Source organism: Anneissia japonica, unplaced genomic scaffold (assembly GCF_011630105.1).
Source record: "Anneissia japonica isolate Jap-2015-1 unplaced genomic scaffold, ASM1163010v1 scaffold3873_len62190_cov132, whole genome shotgun sequence".
In the NCBI taxonomy this organism is placed as follows: Eukaryota; Metazoa; Echinodermata; class Crinoidea; order Comatulida; family Comatulidae; genus Anneissia; species Anneissia japonica.
Window position 1 is genome coordinate 47,833 of NW_022699971.1, and position 13,775 is coordinate 61,607.

General features: G+C 35.6%; 1 protein-coding gene across 1 annotated transcript in view; it reads left to right on the top strand.

The window, feature by feature from the left end:
• Positions 1 to 9,425, top strand: part of LOC117103247 (amine oxidase [flavin-containing] B-like) — a 16,694-nt gene extending 7,269 nt beyond the window's left edge. The window contains exons 6-15 of the mRNA XM_033243808.1: positions 896 to 1,037; positions 1,901 to 2,053; positions 2,595 to 2,754; positions 3,845 to 3,941; positions 5,307 to 5,360; positions 5,754 to 5,811; positions 6,087 to 6,184; positions 6,670 to 6,781; positions 7,676 to 7,738; positions 7,905 to 9,425. Of these exons, the coding sequence (XP_033099699.1) occupies positions 896 to 1,037; positions 1,901 to 2,053; positions 2,595 to 2,754; positions 3,845 to 3,941; positions 5,307 to 5,360; positions 5,754 to 5,811; positions 6,087 to 6,184; positions 6,670 to 6,781; positions 7,676 to 7,738; positions 7,905 to 8,048 (1,081 nt within the window). The 3' untranslated portion in view covers positions 8,049 to 9,425. The remainder of the gene's footprint in view (positions 1 to 895; positions 1,038 to 1,900; positions 2,054 to 2,594; positions 2,755 to 3,844; positions 3,942 to 5,306; positions 5,361 to 5,753; positions 5,812 to 6,086; positions 6,185 to 6,669; positions 6,782 to 7,675; positions 7,739 to 7,904) is intronic.
• Positions 9,426 to 13,775: the final 4,350 nt, after the last annotated feature.

Below are 13,775 nucleotides of genomic sequence, written 5' to 3' on the forward strand. Positions count from 1 at the left end.
TGCGCTATACATTATTACCCCGGGTCACTGGATCAAGCACATGGAACAACACTCATGCCCCATAATGTTGCAGCTGTATTTAGCGCATGGTTGTGTTTGAACCTACCAGGTACCCACTTGTAGGCCTACTCATGGGTTTAAAGAGACAAATGTAGATAAAGTGCCTTGCCTAAGGACACAAGCGACTTGCACAGCGAGAGTTTCGAACCCCCCGACCTCAAGGTTGGGAGTCCAAGCCACAACCGATGCGCCAACCACTTCTAAATTAATTATAACGATACCGGTATTAGTTCTTTTGATAAGAATAATTATACAGGATTTTACCTCGCTGCATTGCAACGTCAGTTCGGGTTCTTTTGTGACGCAAATTTAAAGGGCAAAGAAAGAATAGCTGTAAATTGTCATGTGAAAATATACCGTAACAGTCACTAACCTAATATTTAGTTTGTAACCATGATGCTCATTCCCCTACGTTTAATAATGAATACGGGACTACCAAGCTTTAGCTTTACCTATTATTTGGATCTCACGATTTGTCACAATGAACTCATAACACAATAATAAAACATTATACAATTCTGTAATTTTGTAACAGTGATTGTAACGTCATTCATTGCTAAACATTATACGTAAACTATTTTGTCTCAGATTGATTTGTAAGAATTTAGTATACTTGAGCTTTTTTTTAAAATTTCATTTCATTTCAACTACATCCAACGGCGGTGTCGCCCGTTACATGATGTCTGTCACATACAGTATATAAATGTATAGTAAAATACAAAAACATACAATAAATAACAAAGGTAACCACAAAAAGCAACAAAACTCTATTGACAAAATTTATTGACGAAATCAATAATAATACAATCATTATAATATTTACTTATCGCCGCAGCACTGCAAAGACGTATTTCCTTGCGTCATCTCCGTTTCACGTGACTACCGAACCTCATGAAATTTCAGCGCTATACTTCTTGTGGTATATTGCACAATGTAATGGATTCAACCGGATTAATGGAGTCGAGAATGCTGCCCAGGTAAGCAATCCTCAAAGCGATCCTGATTAAAACATGTATCTCTAATCAATATTTTCCGCAGGTCAATCTGACTTAACAACTTACTAATTTACCAACTAGAACAAACCTTGGGATACGTGATTGTCTTAGCTCGCAAACACGACTTGTCCCATAAATACACGTACGTACGTTATGCTACTTGGGCATTTAGCAACAATATCCAAAGTACGGGGCTTCAATGAATGGTCCAATCATTTTGCCACATACTCTGCTGTCAGATTATTTAATGACAATCACCTAGATTTAATGTACTGTATTGTATTGTAAGAATATTTTATTCTTCTTATACTAACCTTGTGCAATTGTATGTCGATTTGAATTACCGAAAAGGACAGTTACCTATGAACTGTTGCTTTTTAAATGATATTATAACTTAAGTTTGGCAATGTATGACTATCATAAGTGTGATTCGTGTCAATTGAAAGATAGAAATCGATATTATTGATCAAGGTTTCAAGAGCCAGTTGCTGGTTGTATAATATCAATAAAAAGAAAATCTAAACAATGTGTAAAAAACCTCTCAGCACATGAATGTTGTGGTTACTGTGATTGTGATTATTTGAGTGTCTAACAGGAATTAGGCCTATTGTCAATCCAAACACTCGAAAGGAAACTATCTGAAGTAAAAGAAAACATTGAATTATTCAGTTTAAGGTTTGTCTGTCGACGAATTCTCGTTATAATTATCATTAGAAGCAGATAAGGAAGGAAGGAAGCAAATATTACATTTTTAATAAAATGTTTATGTTCATTTTAAGTGGCAAATGGTTTAAGATTTGTTTTTCTTTCAAAGCTGATTACAAAATTCGTTATTTTTTTCCCAGTCTAATAAGTTTATTGGAGGATCTCAATTGATAAGCGAGCGCCTTTGTGATCGGTTAGACCAAAACCATGTGATTTTGAGCAGCCCAGTTACACAAATACAACAAACAGATGAAGGTGTTCAAGTCTCTACACTTGACGGCAAATCATATTCGGTATGTCCGCATTTTAATTTATTCTAATACATATTAATATTGCAGCAGTCGTAGGAAAATGAATACATAAATTATTCATGTATCTGTTTCCTATTTAACAGCGACCTTGTTTAGACTTATAGGCGCGCAATGATAATTTTAAAGTTCCTGGTCTATGTCTAGTTACTTTCTATATTATATACCCTTCTTTGATATAAGATAAGAAACAACTTTACTAAGTTCTCTACAGCCCAATGGCGGATTCAAGGTGGGGGTGAGCCTGGTCGCTTTGCTCCCAACTAAAATTTTCAAAGTTATAAAAAAAAAAGGAGAGAAAAAATGGAATGTTAATCAAATTTGGATCTGAAAGTGCCATTTTCGGCCATCAAGACAAATGGAGCAGACTCTCTCGTACATTTATTCTCGTTCGAGAAATACACGCCACTTCTGCAATTTTTATACTTTTTCTTGGGGAAATTCTTTTTCTCCCGACGAATTCTACTGTTTATTTACCACCGTTTGAAATGGTAGCACATCAAATTATGAAAATAATTTTTTGCAGGGTTCGGCCGTCATACTCGCGATGCCACCATCAATGACGCAGAGGATCACATTCAGCCCACCGCTTCCATCATTACGTAATCAACTAATAGCTAGGTCACCAATGGGATCGGTCATAAAGTGCATAACATACTATGAAAAAGATTTCTGGTTCGATAAAGGTAATTAGTTAAAATACAAATGATACGTTGATAAGACATTTAAAGATAAACGTAATGCCTCCTATCTAATAAAAAAACCTAATGATAGACCAATCCGCTAAGCCCCGCCCCTTGGATATTGTTGCTAAGGTCGCACAAAACGACAGTGTTAAAACATACGCAAAATTAAACACGTGCGTTTGTGGGACACGCGCATATTCCTGAAACTGTTCTGATTGGTCAGTTGTTAAGTTTGATTGATACTCGGGAAAAGTCCATTAAAATGTGTATAGCTTATTTAAAAGGATTAAGTAAGTTATTATTCCAATTAAAGGCATATGGAACTGAATTTTTGTTGCTGTTCTTTAGGTCATGACAGGCAATAAGTACTTTAAAAAACGAACTGACGGCAGACTCAGGTCGATACGGAACTCTCCACGCAACTGAACGGAACAGAACGGAACTGAGAGCCGCGTTGTCGACATGAGTCAATTTGAGTTGAGTTCCATTCAGTTGTCTATGTTCTCCATTTTGCGGATCTGAAAAAGCGCTCAAGTCGACATGAGTTTAGTTCCATACAGTTCCGTTCAGTTGTGCAGAGCGCTCATGTCGGCCAGTTGAGTTTAGCTCCTTCCAGTTCCGTATCGACCCGAGTCTGCCGTTTAGTTATTGTTTATCGTGAAATTGCTATATACTGGATGTATTTATTATTTGTAGTGGGCCTACCACTTTTAATGTATAGTATAAGTCTAAATTAAATATTTCTTTTTTTTAACATCTAAAAGCATGTTTAAAAAGATAGGTATAACAACGAAAAACATAAAATGAAATCTGACATACACAAAAAATTGTTTATTTTGCATTTACATGACGATTAGAGAGTGAAAATGTTTTGGTAGTGAGAATCAATCGAATACTTTGACATTAACTATAAACCATGAAATCTGGCATATTGGCAGATAATCATCTTAATTATGTGACAAAACAAAAGTCGTCATGATTATTCAAATAATGTAGTATATGTATATGCATATACTTCTAATCTGTTTGCGGGTCCAGTTCTATATGTATTTCCGAATGAATTTTGTATTGATTTTTTTTAATGATTTAGGTCTGAGCGGCAATATATGGAGTTTTGACTCTAGTTCACCGGTCTTATGGAGTATTGATGACACAAAACCAGACAACACCCACCCAGCATTAATGAAGTAATGTCAATATAATCTATATTAATACTTGCGTTACACCACGTAGATAGTTCTGAAAAGACCTGTTGTTGGTTGAGAATATCTCAATAATAATCGTTATGATGACATAACACGTTTATATTTAACTTTATACTCTCATTGTATTCACGTCATATGTTGGGTGAGCTCGCATTAATCCGTACAGGATTGGCTTGTTGAAAATATAAACACTCTTAGTCCTGTCATGGGGTTGGATGTAGTGAAGCCCGTGCCTCCATATCTACACACGATTGTAAGTTACTTTGACGTGGAATATGGAAACAGCATTCAGTTGATAATTTTATATGTAATTGATAACATGCTGAAAATTACCATTTGCATTTTGTGACCAGTGTTAGGATCACACTGTCCAACAATCCGTTTATCGGTTTACTTATTTTATTTTAATCGCGATTATGAGAATAACGATCCTGAATCGTTTTTACAATGGTATATTTAAGTCAGTCTTGACGACATCTTTACCCTCAACGTAATTTGTCCATCTCCGAGCAAGAAATATTTTTCGTTAGCGCCCGCTATACTGAAATGCTACATGATAGTGATATATAAGGAGTTTTAAATACATAACCATGCTATGTAAAGTATGCCTATGCTACAAATCCTAAGCAGACGTTGTACATCTAGTATTTCTAGCATAGGCATATGGTAGGCATGGACGAACGCGACGATTGGCGTGTTTTTCACATTCTGATTGAGTAATGCACAGTACAGTAGCGGTGTTAAGGAGTTGGGGGGGGGGGGCACGGAGGAATTTTTCCCCGGACATTAGTAGACTATCTATTTATAAAATAAATTAAAGAAAGCCTCTAAAACCCCATAAAATGTCATTTTGTGGGGTCCTCGCCATCTGGGCCATTTTAGAGATATATTGAGCGACGCCCGACCACGCCCACCCGGGCCACCCCAGTATATTGCCCTTCTAAAGTTTTACCTTGCCCCTCACTTGACCCCCAGATTTCAGGCGTCGCCACTGGTAATGCAAAATGGTTTTCGTAAAAAAAAAAAATGAACTGCAAACGACTGAATTTTATTTAATCTTTGGACACAAGAACCCATGGCATTGGAGTAGGCATGCCTATTATTTTATATAAGAATTTTGGGCTATAGCATTACTACAGCATAGTCCTAACGCAAGATGGGATATATCAAGGTAATTGCCTTGTAAAGCAATTATTGTAATATTATTTTTGACACTGATTATCATTTAAAAATTATTACCTTTACCCGAAAATTTCCTTCTTCTGGTCCTTCCTCATTTTCCAACACCGCCCTCTACCGATATAGGCCTACAATAATTGCTCAGGTCTACATCAATTATCTCAACAGCTTCCTAGAGGGTAATAAAGCCAGAAGTGTATGTTACGATTCCAAAGAGAATAGGTAAGGTTTGAGCCTAATTAACTTTTAATTCCATTCAATATTATATCCATTCTGAAGTTCGTCCTAAAAAGTTGTATATGTGATAATTCTATACTGCATGCTCTAGAAGCATGCTGCAGATTATATCGCTTCGGTATTTAAGAATATAATACATTAAATTATATCTTTTGATTACGTTATTAATATGAAGGGCTTAATAGTTGTAGTAGTACTAACTGATAGTTATGAGTCAGTTTATGTGAGAATAAAGTAACTTATAACTTCACTGCAAACAGAAAAACAGAAACATGTCACAGATGATGAACTACACATACAAGTAATTAGAATCAATGGAAATTTTGTTTTAGATTTTTGTGTTTGCAAAAATAATGATGTATTTTCTTCATTTTTTAGACGCGACATGATATGCAAATTTTATGCAAAGGCATTTCAATCTCAAGAGGCCTTAAAGGTAAAGATTTATAATTGAATTAATGTATAATATTCTATCTCTTGTCAATGACTTGCTTTGATTTGATTTATTTTTGCATTTAGTTTCACACATGACACAGCATTTTTTTGTTTGTTAATTTTTGCTTAAGTTGGTAATAGATTTGTGAGTGTCACCAATACAAAGGTGTATTTTCACCATATAAGTAAAATAAAGTACAGAATGCGAATGGGTCAACACCTATCTGCCATGACGTCAGACAACAGCGCCCTCATAATTTGAATATCTCTTTTCAGCCAATCAATTACATGGAGATGGATTGGATGGCTGAGCCGTACTCAGGTGGTTGCTTTACTACAGTATATTCTACAGGAGTTTTGACCAAATTTGGACGGTAAGCAAATTGATGCAACTGAGAAGGGCGTAGAATCTGAATTTCTTTTGACAGGGAAAATTACAATGTTGTCAAATAGAGGGCTGGTGATTGTTCCGTTATTTCGTAAAACCTCGCATAGAAGGACCTTTGTGATGTTCTTCGTTTCGAAATGGGCTTCTTTTCAAGATGGGCTTCTTTGCGAGATTAATTACAAAAGAAGGGAGTGAATATATACCGCAGCGATTAGAAAAACGCAGTTTATAGAAACTATGCTTCACCTGTCGGTTACTGATTTTGCAAAACAAAGCCATTTAAGTTTTTTTTCATAAAAGTTTATTAGTTGTATTAGGCTTATACCAAATCTCTAAATGTTTTTACATTCAAAGTAAATACTTATAAAAATATGTTTTTTGAATATTATTATTACAGTATAACAATGGCAATACAATCTCTAGTTATAACAATCCCATCACTATCCAATTATTGCTTGCTTGCTTGCTTAGAGAGATAGCAAGACCGTTCGGGCGTGTGTACTTTGCTGGAACCGAAACAGCAACACAGTGGTCAGGCTACATGGATGGGGCTGTGGAAGCTGGTGAGAGAGCAGCCAGAGAGGTAAATTTTCCTGTACTGTATTACATACTTTTCTGTACTATATTGTACCACACTGTTAACTGCACTACTAAAATTGAAATACAGGCTTCCCTCCAATTAAAGACCACTTGTTTGTGGCCCTTTTTAATATTTAATTATTAGCTGTTCTCTCCAATTAAGGACTCCCTCTATTTACAGATCAAAGACCATGGTTTTGGCGGACCCAACTGGACATTTTCAGTCGGTGTTTAGTTAAAGGGATCCCACCAAGACTAAATCTGATAAATACTACTAAATTGCCATTGTTCATTTAAGAACACCTTTACGACAAAATTAGAACCTTCTGACTGTCTTAGCACATGATTGTGCCCACGCCCAACGTCGTCCTCATTCCTTTGTCGTCGGTCAAAGAGCGAAGATATTTTTTATGCCATTTGATTGGTTTTACTGTTGCCAACATCATTTCTGATTTGTGTAATTTAAAATAGAATAACATGTTAAAGTACATTAATTACTGAACTAACACAGTTACTTCATTACATAAAAAACGTGAATTTTCATTATTTATTAAAAAAAAAAAGAAGAAAAAAAAGAAAAAACTCATGCCAATGATAGATGCCCGGTACCTTATTGCCTTATTTTTCTCATATTAGTATCAAAACTTTATTGTAAAGTATTTATTTTACAACATTCTGTAATTACATATAAGTATTTTACAAATGTCTCATATTGAAATTTCTCTCAAATTATATCGAATACTAAATTTTAACAATGTAATGATCTTGCAGCATTCTCATATGAAGAATCTATGGCTTCGTGTAAACGTTTTTCTGAAATTACTGAAATAGAAATAAACATAATAATAATAATTATTATTATTATGTATCGCATTTCATTTACTTTGTGTATTTTAAGGTTTTACATCGATTAGGCAAAGTGTCAGGAAGTGAAGTTCATCAAGAAGAACCCCAATTTCCTGTGAGTAGACGTAATTTTAGTTCAATTAAATTGAACACAACACACTTTACATTAGTGAATTTTGAGTAAGTTAAGGCTTTTATGTTATTTACATTCCAGTTATAAATAAAGTTTGAAGCAAACCATTAAATCTATACAATTTATGGAATTTAATTTTCTTCAACAGGGCATGCTAACTGTTCCATTAGATCCGACTTTCTTCCAACGTATAGCGCCATCTGTCGGCGGGTTTCTTGCATTTGTTGGTGTCAGTAGTGTCTTGACGTTAGCAGGAATTATAGGATGTGTTCACGTGATGAAGAAAAAATAAATACAAATTAAATAAACCATCTATTAATATAATTATGTATACATTTTTGTCAATTATACTTAATGCTAATTATGTGAAATAATTTGCCCTAAATCTAGGTCATTCAAACAAATTAGCTAAAATAGAAAAGATTCAATTATTTTATTTAAAAAGAAATGACAGGATGGAAACTGGCCTATTTATTTATTCATTTGTTTATGTATAAAGCTCCTTTCTATGCCTTAGCGTTGCTGCTGCAATCAACACTGGAGCAGACAACCCCACCAGGTACCCATTTGTTACTACTGGATGGAGAGAAGCAAAGTTCACAGAGAATGGTTGAAACCCCGACCTCGAGGTTGGAAACCAAACCGTTCCTGCTACGCAATAACCACCTCCCGCATTAGATAGGGCACATTCTTACATTTTTCCACTTACTTGGAGATTCACCTGTTTTAAGAACAAATTAATTAGATATATAGGCCTATTGGTGCTACGATTGAGTCGATTGCCAATTTTATTATTTTAGTTGGACATTTTTTATATACATACTTGTAATTAACAATTGTAATAAAATTATTCTAGTCATTTTATATTAGACTTAACAAGCATTAAAATGTTATTAGTTTCAACCACAAGAATTGCTTTGGCTAAATTAGGACCAGGACTATAACAATAATGTTACCCTAGCGCTCACAGGCAGGGGGATTAGATTCGTACCACCGCCGTAGCCACACGATGCAGTGAGTACCCGGCTTTAATGTTTATTGTGAGCCAATGACTTTCTTTATTTCGCACAGTTGATGTCAGTTGAGTTGAGAATCGAGTCGCAAGGGCGACATAAGCCCAGTTTTACGTTCTATCATTAGCTAGCAGTATTATGCCGGGCACTCACTGCTGCGCCCGAAGGTTGTCGGCAGACGCGATGCTAATAAGAACACAACGCCACGACGAGCGCGTAACGGATCGTTTTTAATGACGATCCGCTCATAATGCCACCGACAATCATCAGAGGGCGTCGAGTAGTCTATAGCTCACAGGGAGCGGAGTTAAAATCGTCGTACGACCGTCGTACACGACGCCGTGAGAGCCCGGCTTTAATGTTTATTGTGAGCCAATGACTTTCTTTATTTCGCACACTTTATCTTTAATGATACAGTATTAGTTTATCAACAATTAAAAAAAAAGAAACTTATCATAGAAAGTTAGGACATAGGCCTACGTTTCTAGTAATTTCAGCTGTTAGTTTTATAACAACTGCATAATTTAAACTGTAGGTCAAAGCTTTCATATAAATGTGCAGTCTTTTAAAAAAAAACTGAATTATATAGGCTAGTTTGTATACATGCCCTCGTTTTCTCATCTACCAGAAACAAGCAATAAATCAATTGCACCAAATGTAAAGAACGGAAAATATCATTACCGTAAGTTTTAACATGCGCAAAAACCGTTGACATACAATTCATGAGACATAGCAATCACGAAACAATGTGTTATTTACTCGACATTATTAGAAAATCTTTTTTAAAATAATGAAATAGAACGATTTGGCGTCTACATGCTGAGGCTTTCGTCCAGCAGTGGACCGACAAAAGCTGATGACGATGGTGACATTATTACGGACAAAAAAACCAACCATATATTACATATAATGACTGAGATTTGAAAATGGGGTCTGAGGTCAATCAGGGCAATTTCGATTTTTTTTTACAAAATAATTTACTATTATTTATTCAGCTTTAGGCACTAGAAGTGGCAATCCCATTACTTACAAGTTTATAAAGAAGCCCTGTTCAAATTGTCAAATTTTATTTGACAAAAACATGGCATTCCTATATAATGGTCATGATGACATCACATCATGACCATATATAGGCACATCATGGTTATATATGGGCACACAATATTGTTTTTCAATAAACATTTGATAGTGGACAGAGCTGTAGACTAATCAGGGTGTCTATAAAACGAAACCGAAGACCCAAAATACTTTTCCCTTTTATTTTATTGATAATCAAAATCAAAATTACGAGATTATTTGGACGTCTGTTGTGAAATTATCTTCATATTTTATACACTCTATATGGGTGTTTACAAGACAAAGGCCAAAGACTAAAAAGACCTCCATGGCCAATTGTGTTCTCTGTTATCTTTTTAAAAATATTTCGAAATCTTCAAAAAGCCATTGCCAAGTACCTCTTTCATCATTTATATGGGAATAATATGATGAATATAGAGAAATACCCGAGGTCTTCGTTTTATAGACACCCGTATACAGACGGCTAGAATAAGGCGAGTGGAAGCAGGAGACAACACCCCTCTGGCCAAAGTCGAAATTTACGCTCCTTAACGGGTATATGGGCCTGTTTCTGCTGAGCAAAAAAACACGTGTTTTTAAACGGTTATTAAAAAACATGTGTTTCCCCCCCCTCCCCAGTAGAAACGGGCCACAAAACAAAAACACAGTTAGAAATGCGTCTTTTTACACGCATTCGTTATAGGGTTCGCGTTCAGAAAACGCGTGTTTTGTGGTACACTTTTCAGCTGCAACGCAATACCGTGTTAGTCATGACCCATCGGTGACCCAAATTGACCTCTTCGTTGGTTTTATCGCTCGTCCGCGGGAAATTCGGGCGAAGAAAAAAATTGAAATAATAGGATGACATGCTTGAAGATCATACCATACTTTTTTTCATACTTTCGTGGTGTGTTGTTTACTTCTTTCGCAGCATGCGCTGTAGCTCACAAGGTTAAATGTCAGCTTCAACTTCCGTTAGTGACGGTAATTTCGGCTCCGCCCACCTGCCAATGCTCCCATTACCGTGTTTTTATTAGTTACACTTTTCTCTAGAAACGCGTTCAGAAGGAATTTAACCGTTTATAAAAACATGTGTTTTTTTCGTTATTCAGCAGAAACACGGCCTATGACCCATTAAACGTTAAATAACAATTTAAAACTAGCCATTGTGTTTAGTTCAAAACTTACAAGCATTTGTCAACGATTTCAAAAACTTTACCATATATAGATTAATTTACAAACAAGGAGTTTGTCGCCACCACTGCAAGTTTTGACCAATCTTTCAGTAAACCTAGACGAGGAGTCTATTCATGAAATACCGGAGTAGGCATCTGGCTCTTTTGCAGATATAGAGCTCGGTGCATCCAGAAATGTTCTCTTTCTTTGAAACTAAAAAAACATAAATTTGGTTATAAAAAAATTTAGGGTTATTGACATGAGTAAACACAATTTATTAATAGACGGATTGATAAGAAAATGTGGGATGTACTTTTTCCCGAGTTCTGAGTATAATGGACATTCAAAAAAAAAAAAATTGAAGTCGCCTTCAATTACATTTTTGTTGCAGATTTTGCATGTGCGTTCCTGTTGCGGGATACTATTCCACCGCCCGGTTTCAATTTCTCATGCCAGTACACCAAGTCAAATTTTTTTTTAAATATTATTTTATATTTAAAGTCGTGTTTGAATAAACGATAATATGTCAACTTAGAATGCGTTCACTTTCTTTAACATGTCAATATCGTAACTGTTTAACTTAAAATCATTTAAGAAACTGAATTTGTCGTCAACAAATTGTAGAAACCAAACATTGCCACAACCGTAAAAACAAAGTAAATCCTTTCATGGTCCAACGCATGTAATTTCTTAAGATTTTTCTGAACTGAAACGCATAACATTTGAATAAGTGTGCAGCCGAAACCGAAGGACGTTAACTAAGCAGTTGATGTGTACGGGGAGTCTACCGTGTTTGGCAGTTATCCAATTTTGATGGCATTTCTACCAAAGACCTAAATATGTATCTGCAGAATTTGGTGTGAATTTTACTAAGAATATCGGCAATACGGTATTTCATAAGTTCACAGGTACAAGTGAGATGTTAGGGTTGAAAAACGATTTTAATGAAAATGAAGATTTGCTTTTTTTTAATTGAACTGCATCAATTGAACCGAATACCGAGAAATAACGCTCTCCATAGACTGTAGACGACTATAGAGAAATTCCATTGTTAAATTTCGTTCATGGTCTCAGAGCAAATACAATGAACTATGCCTTTGAAAACAATATAAGCTTACCTTTCATGTGATAGGGCTATTCAAGCTTTTCTATACCGTCGGACAAGTAATGTTTTCCCTAGGCCACATTCAGAAGCCATTATCTCCATTGCACCAGGAGGCTCCATTTACTAAATATGGACGAAAGCAGTAAGTTAATTCGTGCTTGGGGATCAAACAGTTCTGCAGTAGCAATATAAGCAAGTCAGATGAAACTATTCGAATATTTATAGGTATAAGTATGGCATTTAATTAGATCGTAATCTCTAAAGATATAATATTATTACCTAACCGTTGAATATATTTAATTACTAATATAAAGTGCGCAACTGTATGTTATTGTTAATATCTACCGTACACATTAAGCCATAACAAACAACATTTTTAAATTTAGCGGCAAAACATGGGTGCGTGCTCCCGTGCACTCTCCCCTCACTAGATCCGCCCCTGTTTATTGATCAGTGTTTTATTTTCTTTTTAGAAAGGATAGTAAAATTATTGACACTTTGATTTTTGTTTAGGCATGCTATGAAATTGTTAGCCTACTTTAACAGTGTAACGAACGTTACCTATCTTTCTCCAATCGATTTTTATTTAATTAGGCGGTTGTTTTGAAATACAGTATATATTTATATATTTGCAGTTAAATGTGGTGATTAACTATTTACTACGGTTGTTAACATTTGTTAACACTGTGGTAATGTGATAAAATATGGGGGCTTGCCGTGTCAAAACTAGCATCATTGACCGAATAATAAAGTTGACTTTTTAATAGGTTAGGGTCGGGTTAGGGTTAGTCATATCAGTTATACAAATCCCTGGTCATATTCTCCACATTAAGCTTAGGTAGGTAGGTTATTTACTGCAATCGACTTAGGTTATAAGTAAGTATTACTGCTCCTCTCTGTATATACAATACTACCACATTCCTATGATAATTTGTTGTCGTCTTGGCGTATGACTGTGGCCTGATATACAACTCCTTTGGTTAGGCACTTGTTGGATAGAGGGCACAGGTCGCGACAATTGCATTCTTTGACGTCATTATCTGTGCGGATTGTGGTATTATTAAGTTCTGATTTGTTGTGTGCAGAGATTATTGAACCCATATTCGGCATACAACTGTAACTTATCTTGATAGTGTTTCGGTTAAATATTTTCCTTAGTGCATGGTTGGGTAGGAAGCATTCATCCACAATTTCTAAAAATTCATGTCCAATTCTTGTCTTTAAGTTATTGCTGTATGGAGGGTTGAACCAGGTGATGTTCCTTTTTTGTTTCCTTGTGTTGTCTCTTTGTGTGCTTTTAGCTGTGGGTTCATACGTTAATTTGTGCTCGTATCCACTTTCTTTTAGGGCTTCTTGGCAAGGTTCCTTGGTGTCATTGAATACAGTTTCGTTAGAGGAAATGCTAGAGAGTCTTCTATTTATGGCTTTCGGGATGTTCTTTATAATGGAGGGTGGGTGGTTACTTTTTGAGTGTATGTACAGGGGCTTGTTTTTTTCCTTCAAGTAGGGTCTGTGGGTTCCGTCGCTTAGGTTCAGTGTAACGTCAAGATAGTTAATCACTTTCTTGTTCGCGTCTATTGTTATTTTCAAATCGTACTCTCTAAACACATTACATATGTACTTTTTTATTCTTTCGATTTGCTGGGGTGTATCGTCAAATGCTGCCAGT